At 44.8% G+C, this 25218-nt stretch overlaps 1 protein-coding gene across 3 annotated transcripts in view; it reads right to left on the bottom strand.

Moving 5' to 3' along the window:
* Positions 1–24463, bottom strand: part of KIF21A (kinesin family member 21A) — an 89422-nt gene extending 64959 nt beyond the window's left edge. For all 3 annotated transcript variants that reach the window (XM_082762334.1, XM_082762335.1, XM_082762333.1), the window contains exon 1: positions 24246–24463. In XM_082762334.1, the coding sequence (XP_082618460.1) occupies positions 24246–24289 (44 nt within the window). In that variant the 5' untranslated portion in view covers positions 24290–24463. The remainder of the gene's footprint in view (positions 1–24245) is intronic.
* Positions 24464–25218: the final 755 nt, after the last annotated feature.

A 25218-nucleotide genomic window follows, 5' to 3' on the forward strand; every position in this document is an offset into this window, starting at 1 on the left:
TTTAAGGATATGGGAAAAGCTGTCCTGTGACAAACGCCAGGTCTACCTCTTACAGAATAACAATCATTAAGGTTGGAAAGCTCTCCCAGATCACCTGGTCCAACCACCCCCTACCACCAATGCCACCACTAACCCATGTCCCCAAGCACCACGTCCAACCTCTCCTTGAACACCCCCAGGGACGGTGACTCCACCACCTCCCTGGGCAACCCGTCCCAGTGCCTGACTGCTCTTTCTGAGCAGAAATGGCTCCTCGTTGCCAGCCTGAACCTCCCCTGGCACAACTCGAGGCCATTCCCTCTGGTCCTGTCACCAGTTCCCTGTGAGAAGAGGCTGACCCCCAGCTCCCCACACCTTCCTTTCAGGTAGCTGCAGAGAGCAATAAGGTCTGCCCTGAGCCTCCTCTTCCCTACACACAACACCCCCAGTGCCCTCAGCTGCTCCTCACAGGCCTTGTGCTCCAGACCCTTCACCAGCTTCATAGCCCTGCTCTGGACATGCCCCAGGGCCTCCATGTCCTTCTGGTGCTGAGGGGCCCAAAGCTGACATGCCCAGGAACAAGCCTACTGGTTCCTATCAGCAACCATCACCAGTTAAGCATTTCTGTTCCAGTTGCCAGCCCATCTGAGCACAAGAGGCACCACCCCTCAATGTCCCATGTAAACACAGGCTGTGGTAACGTGAAAATGGCGGTCACATGTAAAAATGCTTTTCTTCAGTGAGTTGTTGCTCACTAACCCATAGCACAGATGCAGTTCTGTAACATACTTCTCAGCATTTCCAAAGAGGATTTTGGTAGCCATTAACACAAATATGTTTCCAAGAGCTGTTTTAGTGAGTTTTTGCCCTGCTTTTTTACTTCACAAACATGCGTGTACCCACACCCCAACTCTTCATAATGAAGAAGTGTGACACTGTTGCAAGTCATTGCCTTCTCCTCCAACCCATCTTGTTTTGAAGTAATAACACAATGTTTTTTTTATGCAGTACTTTAATTTTGAATGAATGATGAACAACCAGCCCTATAAACAAAAGCATGAGGCAAATTCCGGGAACCTCTGGAACACGGTGCCATATCCGCAGAAGGATTAACTCTGTTTCTGGATGCTTTAATCAGTGCTATCCAGAAGTATCGATCGATAGGTACCATTAATACGGAACTGCACCAGACATAAAGCTATTATAACCTACAAAAGGCACGCTCACACTACAAACACTCAGCCCATGGGGATTTAAGGAGGTGCTGCCCAGCAGCCCTGAGCTGGCCCAGTCCCAGGTGACCCCCCCAGGGTGAAGGGGCCCCCAAATCCCATGCCCCCATGGCAAAGCTGCTCCCAGCCCAGGCAGCGAGCTTTAGCTCCCATGTGGCTGTAACTCTATCGCTCTTACGTAAGGTCTGGGCACCGCTCCCACCGGTGTTTCTCCGAGAAGTTGCCATGGCTGCTGTGTCTACCCCGAGCTCGGCGCTGCCAGCTTGTCTTACATGTGCCCAGGGCCCGGGGAAACGGGGCAGGGTCTGGGTGGGACTCAGCCGAAACTCACACCGCGTCCCTGCACAAGCAGGAGAGAGGCAGAGGTCTTGCACGTGTGCCAATGCCTCCTGCCTTCAGGTACCAGGGAACCTGCAGCCATGGCATGTAGGGATCTAGATGAAATTTTTATTTGCTGGCTGTGCTGGGGAATAAAGTCTTCCCGGATAACTCCTGGATGTAATCATCTGCTCAGAAGCATGGCAGATGATAAAGCAGAACATATGTGGTCCAGATTTCACTCCAAGATCTTATTAAGGTACTGATAAATAGGAATCAGCATCCCTTCGATCCACGTGTAGCCATTAAACACGGCCATTAAGCCAGGAGCTCAAAACACTCAGCAAAATCAGGCACTAAATTACCAAATGGCCTCTGAGATGTGACGTTTTTAATAGATTGCTTGTTTTACTGCAGACGAAAACCAAAAAGGCTTCAAAAAGGCAGGCAGGATATTTTGTTTCAGTGCTGCAGACTGTCACTTCCAATTCCCGAGTAATGAGAAGGCAACAAATGAACAGCTGGAATTAGATGTAAGGGAGGAAACAAACCACTGCCCTAACTAGATTTGGCCCACTCTCCCCTGCTGCAAGCAGTCTCTACCTCTGTGGCTACTTTTTCTTTTTGAACACAAATTTAATTTCGTAAGACAATTACCCTGCTCAGCAGCTTGCCTCTGATCAGTTCCCCGACCCGTTCAGTGCTGATTTTGGGATCGTGCTGGCAGTGCCAGGTGGGCTCCTGCCTGCTCGCCGAGGCCCCGCACAATGGCTGCGTCTCCGGGCAGTTGCTATCGCCAGCCAGAGAACAGCCAAGCAGTCTGATTTCACGTTAATTCTTGTGCAATTCTCTAACAGTCTAGCAGGCTTTGCAACCCAGATGGCATCCTCAGGCTGACAGGCACGGTCATGTGCTCCTGCCAAGAAAAGAAAACCTAGGGGAGGGGAAAAGCCCTAGTCTGCTCCCACACACACCTCCCACTGCCCCTACCCTCCCTGCCCCGTCCCTCGCTCCCACCAAAGGGATAAAAGCTCCTCCAGTGATCTCGTAGCCCTCTAATATATTATAGCCTTATAACATGAATGAATGCTTTCATCCAGAGCTCCTTCTTGTGTTTTCCCCTGGCCTAATTTACTCTCCAGTGAGCGGAGAAAGCCACAGCTTTCGAGAACAATTTGACTTTTGAGAGCGAGAGAGAGGGACCGTGTGGCAGGATTTGTGCAGGCTCTGGTTATTTCTAGTTCAAGGCAAGGTCAGCAGTGATGGAAAAGCAGCACAACAATAAGCTCCAAATGCCTGCCAAGCACAGAACTGGCATGCTCTGAATCCGAGAGCAATTGGGTTAGAGCTGAACTGCTAATGGAAGCAACATTTCTACGGCAAACAGATTGCTAAAAAAAAAAAAACAAAAACTTGTTCTACTGTGCCACTTGCCTTGTTTTTTTTTTCTGAATATTTAGTGTTATATGCGTCACCACCCCCAGAAAGTGAATGCAGAGATAGTAACACAACAGCACAGCTTGAAGCTACATCAGGGGAGGGTCAGGCTGGGGGTTTGGGAAAGGTTCTGCACCCAGAGGTGGTTGGGCACTGGGACAGGCTCCCCAGGGATGTGGGCACAGCACCAAGCCTACCAGCATTCAAGACTTGTATGGACAGCACTCTCAGACACATAGTCTGATTTTGGTGGTCCTGTGTGGAGCCAGGAGTTGGACTCGATGATCCTTGTGTCTCTTTTCCAGCTCAGGGCATTCTACAGTTCTAACATATTAGAGAAAATTAGATCTAAGCAAATCCAGTAAAGATTAATTTATGAATTAAGACTCAGCATACTTATGGTCTGTTACCAAGAAACGAAACACAGAGCCATGCCTTCCTAAAACCAAATTAATTTCCCAGCAGACGGGAATACAGGCACACCTACACCACGCAATAAATCCACGGGACGGAGATCAGTCCTTCCCATCCTTGAGTAAACATGGTGCAGGGCTGAGATGACTACAGACACCTGATGCCCACAGAGCTAATAAGCCTGGAGAAGCTGTCTGTCCTCACTGGGGAGCACAAATAAGTACATTTAGAGATTAAGAAGCATGAACAAGTATTTCTGCTGTTACAGTATGGTAGAACAACAGCGCTCATACTGTGAGCTTGGTAGGCTGAAGGTCTGGACGCTGCCTTGTACCAAACACATTGACATACCCCGAAACAGTCACATCACTCACAAACATCTCCACTAGTAAGGTTTAATCCTGAGAATAAAGTCTTTTGCACCTCTTAAGAATGGATGAAAAAGGAACTGGACTTGGTGCTTCGGGACACAGGTTAGTGGGTGACAGTGGTGGTAGGGGAATGGTTGGACCAGATGATCTTGGAGGGCTTTTCCAACCCTAACAATTCTATGATTTTAACTCCAGAAGGTGATAGATCATTTTAGCATTCATTTTTGAGAAGTATCTTCCAGAGTTTTCGAAAACCTTACCCATGCTTTCACCTTGCTAGGTCTGGGCATCACCCCAGGGGAATGAAATAGCAGAGGCATCCGAAGCACCTGGTTCAGGCACGAAGGGCAGGTCCCTTCCCTAGGTGGTCTGGGAAAGCCTCCCCCTCCAAAAGGCCTGTCTGAGGTCAAACTAAAACTTTCAGAGCCAAGAGAGGAAACATGGGAACAAGAAGGATTTGCAACCTAGAAGTTTACCCCAAGGAAAGCTGAGCCATCTGTGGCTCTAAGATTAGGTGACTGCTCCACACCACTGAAATCGTATCATCCATAGATGAGACGTATAAAGTAGCATCTTCATTTCATTGGTGCTGTCTCACATCACTCATTAGCACTGACAAGACTGAAGAATAGTTAAAAAAAAAAAAAAAATACTATTACAAAAAATTTATGGCAGTAGCACCTGATGGTCACACTCCAAGAACACAAGGGTCACATAATCAAAAGGAAAGAGGAAAGAAGGGTCCTTTGGAGTGTCCTCAGACACTCAAGAACACAAAGAGAACAAGCAGTCAAACATATCTTCCTGCAAATAACCTTTCATGAGGAAATCAATTCCATATGAAATGGAAGATTTTTCTGAAAAAAAAAAATACATTTTCTTTCTTCCAAAATTTAGCTTTAACAATGAAGTTAGCTCCTGCTCTGGAGCACGTAGCCGTAAGAAGTGGTTGAGCCAGGCTGCTGTTAACACCGTGGCCTCGCTGTTAGGCAAGCAGGGCACTACCAGGAAATCAGCCTTTTGTAGCATCTTGCAGGTACACAACTGAGCACTTACCAGAGATTAAATCTGCTAAATAAGTGTCATTATACGTAACTTAAGATGAAAAAAATTAATCAAAAGAGCTTAAGGAGGGCTTGGTGAAGAATGCAGCCTAGCCTAACACTGAGTCATGATAATAGGCACTGCCAATATTTTAGAGAGATCGTTTCCGGATATTTTAAAGAGTAGGAATTCAGCTGAGCTAAAACAGCACTGGCAAAGTGATGTGGCAAATAGAGGTTATCCAGCCTCAAAAAACTCTAGGTACTGGTGCTTTACCAAGCTACAGAAAGTATAGAGTTTATACAGGTGTAAGGGGAAGAAGGGAAAGGAACGAATAAGTAGGCTGAGTGCCTAAGAACCTGAACTCATCGCAGAGTTCAGGGATTTGGGGGTACCTGGGGTTCTTGTAAGCCAGGGCCCAATCTGCCCAACACATCCAAACATGGCCAGGAACCAGCACCCCACTCACACAGCAAATGGGTACGGTGCCAGCTCTCCATAAAGCACACTTGTAGCTACCATATAATTACCAGAGTAAAATTTTATTAAAATTCAATTTCGTGAGACACATGGTTTAAAAACTATCGCCCACAGCACCACAGGTTGCTGATGAATGAATTAAATGTTGCCCACAGATATTTTCCATTGAAGGTACAGAATTGATGGGGGCTCAATTCTGGCTCAATTTCTGGTTCACAAGTTGTATGCTTCTACTTCCAGGGCAATAACACCGTATCTGCACCCCCAAAATAGAAAGCTTTACCTGTAGAGTCAAAGGAACAATTTTAAATATATAAATATATATGTAATTAATGCAATTAAATGATTTATTTTAAAAACAACTGCATGCATTCATGAACTTCCTCACATTTCAAGTTACCAACACTTCCAGGGAAATCAAGACTGAGTGCCGCAAGCATCCTCATTAATAAGCAGCAAACAAAACAATGTTTATTCACTATAGGAAAATAGAAGTTTGAATATGAAAGATAAAACAAGATCATGTAAGGCAAGATCATCCAGATGACCAAAAATCTCAGCCATGCCAACACCAGGCTTCACCCGGTTTCTTCCTGTTAAATGAATGCCACTCTTGAAGACCATCTTTTCAGAAGAGCTTAGTTCTTAAAAAAGACACACTCCCTATTATTTTAAACAAAGATAAAAGGGTTTCCTACATCTGTGGCAAAGGATAACTCCCAGTTGTCTCTTTCATCCAGCTTTGCCTTTCCTTTTCGCTAAGACCCACGCACCACCTATCCCCCCCACACAAGTACTCTTCCAGCCCCTAGAGCTACAGGCCAGAAATTACTGCTTGTAGTACAGCAGACTTGAAAATTGGTTTTATTTCATTCACCTCTATATGGGAATTATCTCCTCAGTTATATGTTCTTAAGTCTGGGGCAGTTGGTTGCTTTAGACCTAGAGCAACAGGTCCAGGAGTTACATTTCCCCAATTTCACATAACTCTAAATAAACAAAATGTTTTTGACGTGCTTATTATAGCTAAAGCTACAAGCCACATCCCAAGTAATTACAGTTAAATAATACCATAAAAGAAAAAGGAGGATCACATCAATTAAGAGAAAATTGCAAGTCATCGTTAATTATTACTGAAATGACTGCTTACCTAGCACTGTTAAAATAGCAACTAGATACTTCACAACAGGATAAGAGAGCTAAAAACCTGTGTTTTAGTAAGCTGCTCTGAACAGTGCCTCCGTTCTTATTTTTCAGTGTAACACGCTTGGAACAAAATCCATTGCATGACTTTTATGCCACTCCCTACTTAAAAAAACAACTAAATAACCCACCAGTGTTGTATCCACAACACCCGATCCACTACGTTCCAAAGCAAACTGCAGAAAATTTCTTCATGTGTATTGTCGACTGTTTCTAACGAACAGAAGTTGCCCTGTTTCCAGACAGAAGGTGGACTGTTTAAGCAGTGACTGGAAGTCCTGAGCTAGTAAATCATAACTGTGCAGTAAGGAGAAAATAACCCACCCCGTTTAGTACTATCTATTTTTAAATTTGCAAAACAAAGGCACAATATTATGCACCCTCTTCAGTCCTTTCGGTTTAACTGTACGTTTTTATATGCCTAAATGGCAAATCCCAACTCATTATTTCCTTCATGTCTATTTGCAAGGCTGCAAAAACATCCACGTTAGCAGCAACAGCATCAAAAATTCAATACAAATTGAATCCTTCTGCTCCAACGCAGCAGCACTGCGTTCACCTGGCTGCTCTTGGTCAGCTTCGGATGATGCTTTAGAAGAAAGCCTCTGAAATCAGTTGGAAGGCAGCGATTTGGGGAACTATGCTAGAAATGCAGTAGGTAACATTTTTCCATGCTGAGTCATGCTCTGAATTGATTGCTCAGTACAAGCTGGATGCTTTTTTGCTGCAAGCAAGCATTTCAGGCAAACGGGAACTGACAGTCCCCAAACTTTTCGTCTTCATTTTCCACTTCCCAGCCCCCAGCAGTTGAGATATTTGGGAGTCTCTTGGTACCAATTCTAACATCACCCATTAAGTTTCAGCCAGGTGCAAAATGTGGCAGAACAAAAGATTATGGTCTGTAGTTAGCCCAACTGCACACTGATTTTGGATGGGGGAAGGAACTTTATGTGAAAGCCAGTTTCCACACACAAATTCACATCCCAGTGCCAGTGGGCAGCCAGCTCTGCCTCTGCAACATTGGTACCAAGGGACGAGTCGCTCTTATTTCACATCCTCAGCCCCTCACGCTCTCTGCAGCAAGTCATGCTTAAGGACTTTCCAGACACCATGTACACTTCTCACAGAGACAAACACCTACAGCACGCACTTGGCTTTTTGTTAAAACAGTTCTAGCAGAAAACTGGGAATTTGACACTTATCACCTAACTGAAGTTAAAAATGTGATGCTTTGGTATTATACCTACCAGTTCTCCATTAAGAGTTAAAACTATCCAAGTAGCTCATTGACTGCGATATCCCACATCACTTGAGCTAGCACTGTGGATACACTGTGGATAGGATCTAAAAAGCAGTAGGTAGGTACTTCCCTGCTACTGGTTCTGCTTTAAACAACTGAGCCTCACTGCTGGGCCAGCGCAGATGTTAAGTATTTTCTGCTTCACGTTCCAGCCGTAGGCTTAATTTTTCATTAAGGCACAGATCAGCTTACAACTCCAGCCAGAACTATTAATGCAAGGGCACTTTGAAAACACCAGCCATCGCACGGTTGCTGTCGCACAGACTAAAGGCAATTCTCTCCATTTTGCTCTGCATGCAGGGGAGGCTCTGCCCACGGCTCAGGAACAATCCTACCCCTCTGTGCACAGCTGAAGCCCGGCCGCGGCTCTGCCCACCTCCCGCAGCTCCGGCACACACAAAGCAGAAACACCTGATCCCAGGAGCCTTCTGCCTGCTCAGCTCTCGGCTGCAGCTCCTTGGGGACGGAAAGAAAGGTCTGTCCTGACAAGCTTCTTCAGGGTCAAAACGCAGCTCTTTGTCCTGAGTGAATTCAATCAGCTCTTCCTGGCACGCAGTATTTGATGCCGTACGCTTCCCAGCTGCTCTCAGAAGCCATGGATGCAAATCGCTTGGGGTCTGTCCACAGAACAGTTTGTAGCTGCCGCATGCACTGCGGGTAGAACAGGCACTTTCAAAACAAGCATTTTTATAAAAGCTGGTACAAATCGCCTCAGAAATTTATGATGTCAGTTACTGTCTCCTTTGCAGCACATCAGGACCACAGGACCAGCTGAGATGGCTGGGGTCCCAACCACAGAGCTTGTGACCAAACGTCTTGTTCCATATGGGGGTGGTTGTCCCCCTGTACTCAGCTCTGGTAAGGCCACACCTCAAGCACTGTGTTCAGTTTGGGGCCCCTCACTACAAGAAGGACATGGAGAGGGCTACAAAGCTGGTGAAGGGCCTGGAGCACAAGGCCTGTGAGGAGCAGCTGAGGGCACTGGGGGTGTTTGGTCTGGAGCAGAGGAGGCTCAGGGCAGACCTTATTGCTCTCTGCAGCTACCTGAAAGGAAGGTGTGGGGAGCTGGGGGTCGGCCTCTTCTCACAGGGAACTGGTGACAGGACCAGAGGGAATGGCCTCGAGTTGTGCCAGGGGAGGTTCAGGCTGGCAATGAGGAGCCATTTCTGCTCAAAAAGAGCAGTCAGGCACTGGGACGGGTTGCCCAGGGAGGTGGTGGAGTCACCGTCCCTGGGGGTGTTCAAGGAGAGGTTGGACGTGGTGCCTGGGGACACGGGTTAGTGGTGGCATTGGTGGTAGGGGGTGGTTGGACCAGGTGATCTGGGAGAGCTTCTCCAACCTTAATGATTCTGTGATTCCTCTGAGCCCTTAACACAGGACAAGGTAAGAGCTCCTTTGACTTAAATTGGGCTTAAAACAGCTCAGTGCAGGAAGGGAGATGCACACCAGGCTTTCCAGGACTGATACCTACTATACTAAAGTAGGTATTTTGCTGGGAGGACTATATGCATTCACAAGAAATGAAGCAGTAATGGCTTACTAATAGCACACAGAGGCCTAGGAAGGTCTTACATCTAGGGCCTTAGGAGGCTTTTGTAAAGGCACACACACAGAGTTAGAGCTGATCCGGGCTTTTTCCTCACCAGCCCGAAGAAGCCCAAACACTTGCTGTTACAGCAAGCTCCAGCCATTGCAGCACTGACGGCAATGAATCAGCCAAGTGCCTCCCACAGCTGTACACAAACAACGTGATTTCCACTCAGGGGATGAGCTCGGCTTCCACCACATCCTAACCACTGCCACCTCCACCGTGAGGCTCAAAAAAAGAATACAAATCCCATAGGCATAACAAAGGCCCAGTGTTTTGGCTAACTCTGTTTCCATTTAAAATAATCTCCCTTAGCAGCATCAACGAAGTTTGATAGATGGGGAGAACAATGTAGAAAGCTGTTTATTCCAACATATACTGACATAACAGGTATTTAGAGAGAAAAGTGGAATGTTTAGGCAAAATTTCTTAAGATAATTCACATTTTAGACAGATTACCTGGCAGTATTAATCAAGGTCCTAAAAGAGCATTAGCAGATCAGTGCTATTCGTTTTTTTCTGGAATTTGCAGATCTCTGAATTAGGTTGTTATAACTCTTGCATGACAGGCTGCTTGTACAATTTCAGTGTCAAAGCTGAAGAGAAAAGTTTTTGCCCTGTTTTTACTTGTAATATTTGGCTAAGTCATACTATTAAAAAAAATATCATTTGGTTTAACTGATTTCACTTCTCAGTCTTAAATAAATGCTAAAGCAAGGCACAACAATGGCAACAAAGGTTCCTTCAGTTATTAAAAAAAAAAATCTAAAATCTGATTTTAAAAAAATTAAACAGTTCAGCAGATGGAACCACCTTAAGATCCTCCCCGAAGTTTGCTTTCTCCCTGGTTTCACCTATAGACTTTGCTTGCCCAGGCCTTATCGCTTGACTTCTGTTTACACAGAAACACAAAACGCTGTCATCAGATGAAGCGCAACTGCAGTGCGGCCCTTATATAAGCCTCATCACATGAATAATTAGCAAGGCCCATGGAGAACTACAAAGAGGTTATTTCTCAACCATACTTACCGGAGTTAACCATTGCCAGGCCTCTGAATTTAGAGCCGGTGGCCCAAGAAGAAGAGCAAAACAAGTTGAAACTAAATAAGCCAGAGATTGAGAGCAGGGAGCGGGATTATCTGGAGCTAAGGAAATGAAAGGAGAGGATTTCCCTGCCGTGAAGTTTGAGGTCAGGACTGGCTACACCTCACGCATGAGCATGCCTTTAACTGAAGGCATAATTGGATTCTCAATCAAATCCCGCTGTCAGGTGTTACACAACACGTCAGATAATCTTATCAGAGTTCATGGATCAAAAATGTACAAACCCCACGTTTTCTCTCTATACACCACCCCATCACCATCGTCGGAACCTGGGGTACCTCAACCACTCACTCTCACCTCGTACCCTGCGTTTCCTAGCAGCCAAGGCAAAGCAGAGAATTTGGGTTGTTGCCTCCCAGGCCACGGCAGCACTGGGAGATTGTTGCCTCCCCTCTACAGCAGCAGAGGGGCCTTGCCAAGGCAGCAGAAATGCGGCGACACCGACTTGGCAGCTGGAAGAAGCAGGGACACTCCACCTCGAACCTGGTGCCACAGCGGGAACAACCAGCAACACTTGCTAGAACCACATTTAAATGAAAAAAGGATCAAGAGAGAACCTGACACTTAAAGGCCCTTGTCACCTACCTTAGTTAACAATTCAAAACGAACAAACTAGACCAGGGTTTGTAAACAAGTGAGGAAAAAACTGACCCAAAAAAAAAATAAATAAAAGATTTTCCTTTCTAAGGAAAAACCTACAACCCACATAAATGATTTCCTTGTGCAATCTGCAGCTCTCCTGTGATTTTTGCGTCAGTCACAAGCATACTGAACTGAAGAAGCCCAGTATGTGATGGCACATAATTGAGGATATCCAGAAAGATCTGTGGATTAAAAGAAAGGAACAAAGCTCTGGTTGTCCTTCTTGAACTTTATAGACTTCACAATAAAAATGAAAAATCCCTGGTGCTACACTCTCTTGTTATTCCTACCTAGCTGGAGGGGAGGGAAGAGAGGGAGAGCTTTGAGGGTCCATATCCTTTGGGAACAAAACATTTCAGCTATTTACAGATTAAATGGAGACATCCCCTACATTTGTGGTGCAAGTGGACCCAACTCAAACAGACATCTCCCCAGCATTCATACCAAATAAACACTCAGGAGATGAGCTGATTGATATTCCACCACCAGAGCTGACCCCATAAACAGGGACAAGTGTCCAAAGCATTATAGCTTAGTCCTGTACTGAAAGAAAAAACAAACACCTCCACTAAAACAAGTTACACAGATTATTTAAGCAGTGCCAGCTTTGGAAGAGAGACAGCCAGTGATCCCGAACTGAGCATTTGCTCATGCTGGCACACACAGCTGGGGACACTGGTGTATGGAGAGGGACTCTGCTCAAGCAGAGATTGGCAGGATGAGGGGATGGTTTTAAACTAAAAGAGGGAAGATTTAGATTAGATATTCAGAATAAATTCTTCACTGTGAGGGTGGTGAGGCCCTGGCACAGGCTGCCCAGAGAAGCTGTGGATGCCCCATCCCTGGAGGTGCTCAAGGCCAGGCTGGATGGGGCTTTGGGCAGCCTGGGCTGGTGGGAGGTGTCCCTGCCCATGGCAGGGGGGTTGAATTGAGTGGACTTTAAGGTCCCTTCCAACCCAAACCATGCTGTGACTCTGTGATACAGGTCACACATGGCATTGCCCAGCTCATACATCCAGACAGTTCCCAGTACTGGCAGCAACTGTACAACTGCTCTCTCCAAGATAAAAAAAAAAAAAAAAAAAAAAAAAAAAAAAAAAAAAAAAAAAACACACACCCTTGAACACAAAAGCTCTTTCAGCTATTTCTCCCAGCAGCAGGTTATAAGTTACACATCAAGTATCACTTTACATCGACCAACACCAGTGCTCACATGCTAATAAATCCATCAGTGGATGTTTTTGCCCACCAGTTTTTTTTTTGGTGCTTTCCCCATCTACATCTAAGATCTCCAGAGACAGAGTCTTCAGCCTCAGAGGACAACCAGACAAGGAGAATAGATTTCTATAATCCAATTCATATATTGCACTAAAAGTAAAGTGACTCAGAAGGAAAATGTCTCACAATGAGCTGAATGCATTAATACCTGAAACCCTGGGTTATGATACCTTAAATTCATGCCTTAAACTGGGTGGCTCTGAGGGGTGGCATTCAAAACCATTTTGGAGGATCAGACATTCAGAAGCTAGAGACAGATCTTGTCAAAATGGGAGACAATGAAGCAGCCAACAGAGCATTAACTGTCAATGAAGAACCATGCCAAAACCCCACATCCCACAGAAAACAGTGAGAGTGACTTAAAGCCAAATGTACAAGATTTGTACACAAAATACAGCTATTACCTCTAAACCATGAATGCCTTAATGCATTAAATTCAAATTACAGCAGTGTTGCCTATTTTGAACAGAAAGTGGGTGAACAGTCAGGATCCCAGAGTTCACTTCTATGATCGGAATGGAAAAACACCCCAATGCCTCCTGATGCAGCTTTGGGGCAGAGGGCAGGCCCTCTCACACACAGGGCTGTGCTGCAGTGACCATCCCCTCTCTGCTGCGGGGGCACACAGGAGAGCTGCTGTCACCAAAAGGATGTTGAACATCACCAGCATTCTGCCCCACCTGACAGTCCTTGGTTGGGTACATGGCCTTCCCCAAAACAGTTTAAGCTAAAAGAGGAAATAGGCAAATATAAATTACAGAGTACACATAAAAATAAAAATAAAAGAGTCTTCTGGCTAGACCACGTCAAATTTCCTTGACATATCTGATAAGGCTGGTTAGTCAGCAGCATTTCCTAGTGGCAGCATGAGAAATACGAAGTAGTAGATGTTGTCAAGGGAAGATGCAGATGTCAGGAGCTTCAAAGGACTTTCCCGGTCTCCCAGTACACGCCTCTGTGTCACACAGACTGAACTTCAACCAGACAGCTCGGACACAGATATCGGGCAGGCATCCAACAACACAAATCAAACTGAATGTTACTTTGCCCAGTGCTCGACACTCGTTATGTCAGCACACAAATCCAGAAGGAAAAAAAGAAAATCAGACTCCTGAAAATTTAAAAATCCATTTTTCCAAGGACAGGATGAAAATGGATAATGAACAAATTATAACTAATTTCCTAGGAGTCATAAGAAACTGTTCCAAGATAAGTAACCAACGCTATGGTTGTATTCACAAGATTATCACACGCTTCATGTGATAAAGCAATGACTACTGCTTGCGTTGCTTTCCGACTTACAGGATATATGTTGAACAAACCAAAACTGAAAGAATGAAACCTGAATTGTCATGGGCAGGACAGGGAAACAATGACTATGAGATTGTTAAGGAAAGCAAGAGGATCTATAAAGCAACTAAACATTAAGCAGTGCTGGAGGTTAATTATTCTTGTTAGTCAGCTTGGCCAAAAGCACAAATGAGCTTAAACTGTGGCAAAGGTGCCTGCCAAGTATTCCCGCAGCGAGGAGAGGGAAGCAGATCGTTACCCTTCACTGAATCACATTGCAAAGGCCTCCACAGCAGCAACACCACATCTATCGTGACGTGGCCTTCAAGACCAGGGGTGGCAGGGACTAGACTTCAGAACAAAAAGGATTTATTAACCATGCAAACCAAAACAGAAGCCCCCACTGCTTCATGCTGGGGATGCTTACAACACGTTACCTCCCAACAGCAGCCATGTCATCACCACCACTGTACGCCCATCAGTCTGCCAAGGCCCTGCTATGTCCTTCATACTCAGAACCCATCAGGAGAAGAGGCTGGGGTTCCTTTGCTGAAGCTCTCCCCCATGTCTCACCCTTCTCAAGACTATACATTATATGTTCAAGATTATATACTACAGTTCTTCAATACCTTGCTGGCTTTTAGCTCTTGCCTGTTCTCTTCCAGTACCTGCAAAGATGACCAAGACAACCAAGCCGATGTCCTTACTGAGGCTGTGGTGGTTTTACGTGCTGGGCAGCTAAACACTACAACCGCTCTCTCACTCCCCTTCCTTAGATGAAGAGAGGAAGAAGTAAAGCAAAGAACAACTCACAGGTTGAGATAAGGATCGTTTAATTAAAGGGAAATAATAATAATAATTAATGATTATTATGAACTAAACAATTTAACTAAAGGGAAATAAAAAGGGAAAGGGGAAAAGGGAAAAAAAAAAAAAGGAAGGAAAGCAAACAAATAAAACAAATGAAGGCTATGTGGAAGTGCAGAGGAAAGAAATTACTCTCTGCTTCCCACAAATGAGTGATGCTTGACCATGTCCTTGAAGCAGGGCCTCAACGCACGCAGCCGGTGTTCGGGAGGAGGGCCAACGTTTTCACAACGAGAGCCCACCCCTCCCCTCTTCTTCCTGTTTCCACCTTTTATTGCTGAGTGTGACACCACATGGTATGGAATATCCCTTTGGTTGGTTTAGGTCAGCTGCCCTAGTGATGTTTCTCTCCTCACTTTTTGCCCACCCCCTAGGAGGGTTAGAGAGAGGCCCGATGCTGTGCCAGTGCTGCTCAGCAGTAGACACAACACTGGTGTGATAACACTGCTGTTCCAGCTACAAGTGCAGAGCACAGCAGTGTATGAGCTGCTGCAGGGAAAGTTAACATCCCAGCCTGACCCAGTACAGAGGCTTGAGAACAAGAGACAGTAGTCAGAAACTAAAAGGAAGAGACTTCCCAGTGTGGTGTAAGGAAAACATTTCCCCATGAGGACAGCCACGTATTGGCTGCCCAGAGAGACCGAGGACTCACCATGCTTGGAGGTTCTTCCAAGACCCAATAACTCAATAGAGCCCCAAGCAACACGGCCTGAATTTAGTTTTGAGCCTGCTTTGGTTGGAAGGTTGGCTCTGATGACCTCCCGAGTTCCTTCTATACTTGAATTAGTCTGAGCTTACCCTTCCAAATTTCCAAAGCTTTATTGTTAATGTGGACGTTGTCAAACTTCTGTAAGCATATCATGGCCTCTGAACGGGATCATTCAACTCCTGAATTCAGGCCTTGGCACTGAACATGCAGCTCCACAGGATTACAGGCAACTGAGATGGAAAAGACCTTGAAGGTCTGAGGGTTTATTCACCCACTCTGCCTTGTGTACCAATATCAGCTATGTCCAAAGCATTCCTGGCAGTATCAGTTTGAGCTGGTTTTAGAAGTCTCTCCTATAGGCAATTTCACATCTCCACAAACAAACTGCTCCAGGACATCCATCCTTACATCAGTAAACAGCTCCCTTCCTATCTTTTACTTTTCTTAGGGTAAGTCAAGACTATTAACATTTATCCATTTCACCTGGAACATGAACAATTGATTCTCTTCTACTTCACATTTGCCTTTAGGTATTTGTTTTTGCAGTCTTCACTTCCCATCTCTCACCTTACGGAACTGGTCCTGTTTGCTAGGTGCCCAGTCATCTCCCTTCTCTCCTGAATTGCCTCTAACTGCAATTAATTAGTCTGCATTTTTCCCAAACAGCGGCACCCCAAACTGAACACTGGACATCAGCCTACACATTATCAGTACATTGTGAAGGAATAAATTACCTCATGCCTTACATAAAAAGGCCATTTTCTCTGTATACTAGTTTTTTTTTTCTTTTGCCACAATGTTTGTTTCATGATCAATTTGTATGCATTATTTATAATCACTTGAATTCTTGCCTAAAACAACAGCAGAGAGCTCCGCTTGCCCTTTACTTTCAGTCAGCTAGTATCCAAAATATAGGCTATCACCACTTCCTGTAAGTCTCCTCTTCCTCCCCCAAAATGTCTTTGCGTTCATCAGTTGTTAGAGTTGAAAATCAGCCCTGGCTTTCGGGGCTGAAAGTATGAAACAAAGCACTTTCATCTGAACCTCTCAAGTGTAGAATGTTTCTTCCTCTCCCGGGCCTAGCAAGGCTTATTTGTTGACATTTAAAGAACAATGAAGAGCCCATCTGTTCCCCAAAGGCTTTGGGGAAAACAAAGATGAAACAGACCTACATAGCCAAGGCAGCAGGTTGACTAGATGACCAGCCAATGTAGGTCACTTCAGGGGGTATAAGCAGGAAAAGATTCAGTTTTAAGCTTTTGGGAGGACACACACACAAACACAAAAAAAAAAAAAAGGACAATTAAGTGTCAGTATAACCAAACATCAAATAACTTACCTGACAATACCAGTTCAGTCCTACCTCTGATCTGATTTTTAGAGCTCACTGAACACCAGCCAGACCACTTTTTGCTGAAGTCAAAGTTCTGCTAATGAAGATCACAAGGGCAATTTCATTGTTCCTGAGTGACGAGCTGGCTGATTAGATCAGAAGCGTAAATCACACTTTTAGCTACTTAAGTTAAACAGGTGGCCTTCTCTCTGACTTACTACTTCTTCAAACTATAAGAAGTGTAACCTTTCTCTTTTCTGTCATGCCTAGGAAAAAAAAAAATATGTTCAGATATTTATTCCCTCTTAACCCTGTGTGAAAATATTTCCTGCTCTTTCATGTGTTTCAAACAATTTGCTTATAAAACACATTAACCTTTCTTAAACGTGCCAATCATTCACTCTTATAGTATAACTGCAACTAGAGAAAGAACATAGGGGAACAATCAATACCACCTAGTCTCCAGAGTAACGTGTAGAGATAAGACTTTAAAGAACAAACAAAATGAAAAAAACACATCCATGTTTATCAACATTGCTAACAAGTTACATACTTCAACATAATGTCCTGACTGACATTCATACTCTGCAGCTACACAGCTTTCCAGGTTCAAATGCCACATTAACTTTGGTGTTTTGGTTGTCTTCTGCTTAAGACTGCTATCATGGATAGAAATAAAAGGAGAAAAATAGTGAATGAAAATGACGAAGAAGAAATACACAGGTTGTTGTCTTCTGTCCCAACAAAGACAATAACCAAGTGGTTGGGCATTGACCCAAGACACAGAAGAACTTTGTTCAAAAACTCTGTATTAGATTAGTCTAGACAAACTAGACTAAGAAGCTTTTTTGATCAAAATCTTCCTTTATCAAAAGACACCAGGGCAGAAAAGAAAGAGTCAGACTTTGAGATGTCTAATGAGAGAGAAACATTTCCTGTCCGGTCCTATTAGCTTTATCCTTCTGTGTGTTCAGCTCTGCTAGCTGAAGCAGCATGCTACAGTCCTTTAACTCTTACCCACCTCGAGAATCCTGTTTTATTGATGTTCTTAAAGGATTGATTATGCTGAAAATAAACAAAAGGGGGTAAGGGGGAGATAGGTGTCCTTCTAGCTACCGTACACAAGAGAAAGCATTGCAGGAAACCTGGAGTACTTGATGAATGGAGAATCTGCATTACATGTAAAATGTCCTCCCAAAGAGCTAAGTATTTATTAACCAGCTGAAGTACGTAGCATTCCTGCAGCAGTATAAACACAAGAACCAGCAGTGAGAAGGAAAAGTTATCTAGACAACAAATGCTTGATTCCATTTTTAAAACCAACAGTGGGAAAGCGCTCTTCAGCTTGAATGCTGAAGAATTACTGTGTGCAAAGAACAATAACATCAGAAGCTTTTACTAAGGTTGTGCTGCTCCCAGCCTCCTTTGTTGAAAATCCACAGTGAGACTCGAGGGATGTGTCATTCAGCTTTGTTTGATAGAATTACGTCCTAAAGTTGCTTAAAGAGTGCACCATCCCAAACAGCAAGCCCAGCATTTGGCAGACAATTGAAAAGAGTTCTTCAAACAAACAAAAAATAATTATTATTCCAGCAGCGAAGGATTTAACCAGATCTGTTGAGGACAACAAAACCAAAGGCCCAGATGGCACCCGCTCCTCACTCCCTATTTCCATACAGGTTCTACCTCGCAGATATTTTGTGCTCATCAATTGACTGGCTCCGAATCAGCAGCGTGACTGCTCCACTTCCAGTAGCGCTAATTTACACACAAAACCTTGTTAAAACTGGGCTGTGGCTAATGCTGAGTGGACAACAAGGCTCACGTTTGGAGGCTACACATGGCTAACAGGGGACATGGTGTGGATATAAGCACTCCAAACCCGTCACCCACCCCAATTACACACGGATTTTTCCAAGGCAATGCATGTGGTTCACAGTGTAAAACACACACGGAACAGGCCTTCCCCACACATCGAAGTCACTGGGCCACCGACCTGCAAACCCTTTCACTGCTCTCCATTTGCATCTTGTTGCTATGGCAAATGCATCAAACAAGAGAACTGGCTGGAAAAAATAAGGCTGCGTTTCTGCCTTTAGTCACACAGGAGCAGACGTGTCTTTCAGCAAAGTTTCACCAGAGAAAACTGGAAATAAGACACAGAGGACTACAAAAAAAAAAGGAGGAAGAACAGGAAGAAAATGAACAATATTTAAACATTTTGAGAGTAGAGGGGAAAGAGGACACAAGGAAAAGGCACAGCTCATGTAGTTACTCTTGCTGGACTTGTTCAGATGGTGTTTGATTTCTAATTAAACTTTCTTGTTCTCCAGTTCAAACAATACTTTTAACTTCTTGAGAGTATTTTACATGGGAATTAAATTAGTGTAAGAAAAAAAATCCTCTGCCCCAGCAAACCCAGATGTGACAGAATACTGAAACTTTTCCTTAAGCAGATAAAAAGGCACCTCCAATGGCTTTAATTCCCCAGCAGCAGTCAGGTAACGCAAGAGGAAAGCAAGAATTCCAGCAGCCATCTCAGGCAGGGCAGCGAGGGCAACCTATAAAGCACTTAAAGCAAATAAAGGGAAAGCAGAGGGAGGGAGCGAGGCTGCCTCCATCCCAAGCACAAGGGTCATTCAACTGCTGTAGAAGAATTTGCAGAAGTCACACAGAAAAAAAAGGAAAATGTGAAGCTTCGAGGAGCTCAGTAATAAAGGAATGTCTGAGCCGACAACCTAAACCCAGACTCGCCACGGAGCATAGCAAAGGAAACATCACCCAATGGAAACTGGATTTTCAAATTGAACTAAACTCCCAAGTCTTCTACAAACTTTAGGAAATGCCAAGTTTAAAAACACAAAAATCAAGACATATTAATCTTTTGGCATGGAAATTATAATGTGGAAAATGTGTGACTAGGTTTTCTTTCCCCTTTACAAGAGGATGAGCTTGTGTTTACATCTCGGGTGGTGGAAAGGCAAAGTTTATTTCCTAGAAAGCGAGATCACAGATTTCAGCCTGCCCCAAGCAATATCAGTTACGGCTGATCGAGTCAGATATGATGAAACCTGAATTAATTCAGCAGCAGATGGTGCTGTGGGTTTTTTTCCAGCTGTAATGCAAAACATATGGATGGAGTGGCGTAAAGTTTCAGTGAAGGACAAGGGAATGTTTGTTTAACTCACGGTACAAAGGGAAACATCAAAACTTACAAAAGATATGAAACCTGAGCTTTCCAAAAACAAAATCTCCTTTGTAGCTTTCCATTAACAGACTCCCTTTCCAAAAGAACTATTTCCCAGCACCTGACATGACTCAACTTTTAACTTTTATATTTACTATTTAATACTGTTGAGCTTTTTTTTTTTTTTTTGACTTTGGCGGGGAATACTCGCATACTGCTAGACTGAACTTCATTAATACTCAACTTTCCGAGACATTTCGCCCCAAAAACTTTCAAACCTTTGCATAATTACAGCTGGATGACAATAATTGTCTAATAAAAGCTGCTTATTTTCTGGTGTGCAATAGCTGGATCCGTCACAGAGGAAAAAACTTTGGTGCAATCAGAAAATAGTGCTGAGAAGGGGAATGGAAAAGGTGAAAAGGCAGACAAACAGTACATGGGGTGAAAAAAAAAAAAAAAAAAAAACACACAGAAAAAAGCAAAGGAGAACAAAAAAAACTCAGAAGAGAGCCAACTGGTCACGTAGTTCAAGAACTAGGGCCAGGGTAGGAACAAATCCAGTGTTTCCATAACAAATCTATGCCTCAGAAGGCTAAGGTTACACGGGCTGAACACAGCCCGTTTGCCTTATCAAAAGCTAACAGTGCGTCCTGATTTCATGCCACAAACTGCCTGATTGGTTGCTAAATTTAGGCTCCCAAATTGTATCAGTAATCAGCAGGCTTTTCTTAGAGTACCCCATCTCCCCTTTTGGAACACCAGAAATAGCAGTTTTTAATTCTTGAGCTCCAATTATTACTTCCCCTGTTATTTAAGACGTTTCCTGACGGATGCGGCACGCTTTGCGCAAATCATTTCCATGCTTGGCAAACGCCAAGACTTCAGGGAAGTGAAGCGGCGTTACGATGTGTTGCAGACACCCAGGGCGGGTGCAAGAAGGGCACTTTTGAGATGTTTCGGGGAAGAGCTGGTGGCCAGGTCCCACGGCTTCTCTACACAGGTGAGGAAGGGGGGAACAATTCTCCTCCTCTTGGCACGAGGGATGGAACACAGGAGAGATGCTGATCACAGCAGCCGAAGTAGCAGCACTTCTTATCTTGCCAAAGCAGGGAATAAGGCACATCTTTCACCAAGACAGCACACCCTATGCCAGACCCCCATTCCCTTTAGTTTCCCCAACCATCAGTTCAGGTCCTTTTATTGTCCACTCCACCCGAGGCATCACCCAGCCACGTGCCAATAGCCATTTTACTGACTGGTGGTCAGCTTCCAGAGCTATTTGCCTTTTCATGTAACTCTTTGTTATTTCTTCTCTTTTCATGTGGCATCTGACAAGGCAGCGTTACAAATCAACACTGAAGCTTATCATCTGCGTGTCTGGGGCGTTCAATGACTCAGAGTGAATCAAGCTCATCCTTCTTCAGAGGACCAGAAGACAGACGTTGACTACAGCGTTGATGTCTTCTGCGTAACAGGATGCACGTAACAGACATCTTTCCATGCTCCATCACAGAGAAGTCCTCCAAGCAAGCCTCCTGGTGACTTCCATCCATATGTTATTGCTCTCCAAGAGTTCCCTTGTTTAGCTTGCATCCAGAAGTGCAAGAAACCTAAGCCCAACTTTCTGGTCTGCTTAGACCATCACTGGTAGGATGCCCTAACCGTACCACTGCAAGCTACAAGGGCAGGCACTGCTACCTCTGCTGCTGGAGCTATTTCAAGCCCTGTGACCCCAGCCAAGCCCCAGATAGCTCGCACCATGAGCCTAAATGCAACACGGACACGAACTGCTGAGATCCTCAATGTTACACGAGACCTTCACCTGCCCAGGAAACCTGTACACTGTACCTTGGCTGCAGACACCACTAACACGGCAAGACACACAAATTTGGATCTGTAACTGACATCTTTTCCTGGACTTGGTTCCAGAAACAGCTGCCCAACGTTTCCACCATCTCATAGCCTCCTCAGCAAAACCTTCGTACGCTGAAAAGACCTTTTGAAAAGCAAGACGGTAATTTCAGCTTTGCCAAGAGGATAGTTTTTCACATTTAAAAGAAAAAACAGCCACCTGATTAGGTGAATATCACAGGGGCTCTCTAATTTCACCTGAAAGCAGACACTACGCAGTCAGACAGAGAAATGCAGAGCCAGGCTCTTTGTTGAAGTCGCAGACCATCATCAAAATCTGAGTCCACAAGTCTTTCAGAGGCGGTTGACAATGAAGAAAGAGGTTTTTTTCCTTAATTGGGGAATTTAACATTAGTTACTGGATTATCTGGCAAAGTATTTTGAGCTTTCATGCTTCACTAAACCAGAGTATTTAGTTCACCGCTCACAAACCCATTATTACACTGAAGAAAATGGAGAGCAATTAGCATACAAAATGATAGCTTAAAGGTGGTGTTAATTGGAAAGAAATATTTTTAATGGTGTTGTATACAATTAAGTGAGATAACCAGGTTCTGGGGAAAAAAAAAAACAATTTGCTAAACCATTTCAGTAATGTCTGTTCTTCAGCTTATGTTTCAAGTTTAAGCAAATTCAGTGCTGCAGCAGGTTCAGGGCAATACGCCTTTGAAATACCTCAGTTCAGCCACTACCACGTGGGTTGCAACCTAAAAGCTGGTCCTCCTGTCGAGCAAGCCATGTTCAGAAGATATACATATCAAAACAAAGACTAAATCATGGCAGCAGTGGAGATCATCACTGAATTAAGCTCAAGTTCCCCAAAAGAACTGAAGAAGGAGAAGAAAACAGAATGCAGGAGTTTTCATAGCGCGCTGATGCAACTGGTCTTGCAACTCATAGTGTGTTATAGGACCTCACAAAATACACAACCAGAAGCGACAGAAGACAATCTAAACAGAGTTACTGATGGGGAAAGAGTAATTGTGCATGCTTTTGTTCATGATTTCTAAGCAGAGAAGGAGAAATCTTGTACATGAATAGCTAATCTTCCAGAGGAAGAAAGCAGACAGGAGGAAAGATGTGATCCCTCATTACCAGTGAACTATACTCAGATATAAAGGTGTTAGCTATACAAAGATATTACAGAAATGTGCCTTGCAACATTTGGGATTTGTTTTAAGAGCTACAGCGAACCATTTTAATCCAGCTGAGTGATGCTAATTCACTTTTACAAATTCTTTGCCAGATAGTATTCCTAATCTATTCATCGCACATCTACAGCCATAAACCTATTTGCACCAGTAGCTTTTATTTAATTCCTAGTTACAACAACCCTTTGTATTTTAAATGAACTTCTACATCACTATTATTTTTGGCTCAGGAGATATTTAATATTTTCTTCAAATGACAGAGCAGTCTGCTAACCTGCAACACGCCCTATTTTTAGAATCACACCTATCTCATATTTTCCTTTTTGAAAACACAGTCTAATTACGTTCTGGAATAATACCTCCCTGTATTTTGATGTGAAAAAGGGCTTCAGCAGCCACCGCTCAGAACAGCATCCCTCCATGCAGACAGCACTACTGCAGGCAGGCTTCAATGAACACCTGCAGCACAAGCCCCACGTTGGCGTGAAGGGCAGTGTTTCTCTGTCTACCCAAAGTGCCACTGAACTGTTGGTCCCACGAGCACCTACCCACAACAGCATTCAGCAGCATCGCCTATCCCTACAGCCTTTATCCCCAAAAAATGATCCACGCTCACCGCCTGCCTGCACAACCCAAATTTATCTAATAAGGTGAAATGGAAGCAGCAAGGACCAACTGGTAGGTACAGACCTTCCCCCACTGCCTGATGCCTTGTGGCACAATGCTCCAGATGCACCAGCATATAATTATAAATATAAAATACTCTAAATACCAGCACGTAACATAAAGAATCTTTTTGAAAGGAAAAAAAAAAAAAAAGTCATCATTCAGCATTGCAACCAAAACCCAAATATTGACGTTTTCTACATGTGTGCGTAGGTATATTTCCTCTTATATTTGAATTATGTAAAGGCATCTTGAAAGCGAAGACATCCGTGGGCTAATCTGGAAGTTCTTCAAACAATGCAATAACATCTTCCCATAGAAAACCGAGGAGAGCCAAGAGTTCACTGATGAACACCAGATTTTTATCTCCGATAAAAGCGCAATTTGAATTCGCTGATGTTTCCAAATGATTTAAGCTCCACTCCCACTACGGCTCCTACCGAGAATTATTCATGATGCAGGGTGAGCAGCCTCGTGGAGACCCATCCATGCAATTTTAGGTACAAGGTTTATGAGGGGAAGAAAAAAAAAAAAAAAAGAAAAAACCCCTTTATCATCCTAGGCTGCTCCGGCAGAGCTTCGCCATGCGAACGGCTGGAGCCGAGGGGCTGCCTCTGCCCGATGAGTAAGCGTTTGCAGCGTGTGGCCGCGGTTCGCCCCGATATTTTTAGGGTTTTATAGCTCTTTTTCCCCCCTATACACACACACACACATACACGCACACAGCTCGCTTCTTACCTGACCGCCACCCGCACCGAGCTCTCATCCTGGCCGGCCGACATGGTGCCGGGGAGCCGGGAGAGCGGCCCCGCCGCGCCGGGGAGGGGAGGGGAGGGTCCCCTGGCGACGGAGAAAGACGAGGAGGAAGAAGAAGGACGAAGAGGAGGAGGAGGAGAAGGCGGAGGCAGCGGCTCCCCCCTCTCACCTCCTCCACCTCCCCTCTCCAGCCATTTTGGGTGCCCGAGTCGCTAGGTGGCGGCGCTCCTCCCCTCACACACACACACACACACACACACACCGGCCCTGGGCGGGGAGAGCCGGCAGCCCGCCCGCCGGCCTGTCAGTCAGTCTGTCCGTCAGTCTGTCCGTCAGTCTGTCCGTCAGTTTGTCTGTCTGTCCATCCATCTGTCTGTCTGTCAGCCCACCGGCCGAGGTCTGGCCCGCCGCCCTCCTCCCCCCAACCCAACCGCCCGCTGACAGGAATTTCTGATGCCGGCGGTACCCCCTGCCGGGAGACAAGCCCGGCTGTTTTGCCCAAAACAAGCCGCATTCCTAAGGGAGGCTTTCCATCAGAATAAGCCCTTATTTATTTATTTATTTATTTATTTATTTGTAATTGTAATGGTATGCTAAAAACCTTCTGCTTCGGGTTGCTTGGTAGCAAACACTGCTCACTGCTAACCCCAGCCTCTGTGAGAGGCGGGCAGGTGAGGTCTGTAGGACAGGGCTTCTGGCCATCCCCACCTCTTCCACAAGCAAGTCCCCCTCATGAGAATAAATCCACCGTGTCATCATTACTCTGCGTGTTTCTCCTCCTTGCTCGCTCAGCCTCCTCTATTTTTCTTAATTCACTCAGGGATTGGAGCATTTCCAGAAAGCAGCTGGCCTGGAGGCTGCTGGACAAAACGAAGGTCTCCTGTGCTCTCCTGAATCACACAACACCCCCATGCACAGCTCCGATATCGATGGAAATCAGGGTGGTTTAAGCTCC

This window comes from Aythya marila (genome assembly GCF_965140915.1).
Source record: "Aythya marila genome assembly, chromosome: 1".
Taxonomy (NCBI): domain Eukaryota; kingdom Metazoa; phylum Chordata; class Aves; order Anseriformes; family Anatidae; genus Aythya; species Aythya marila.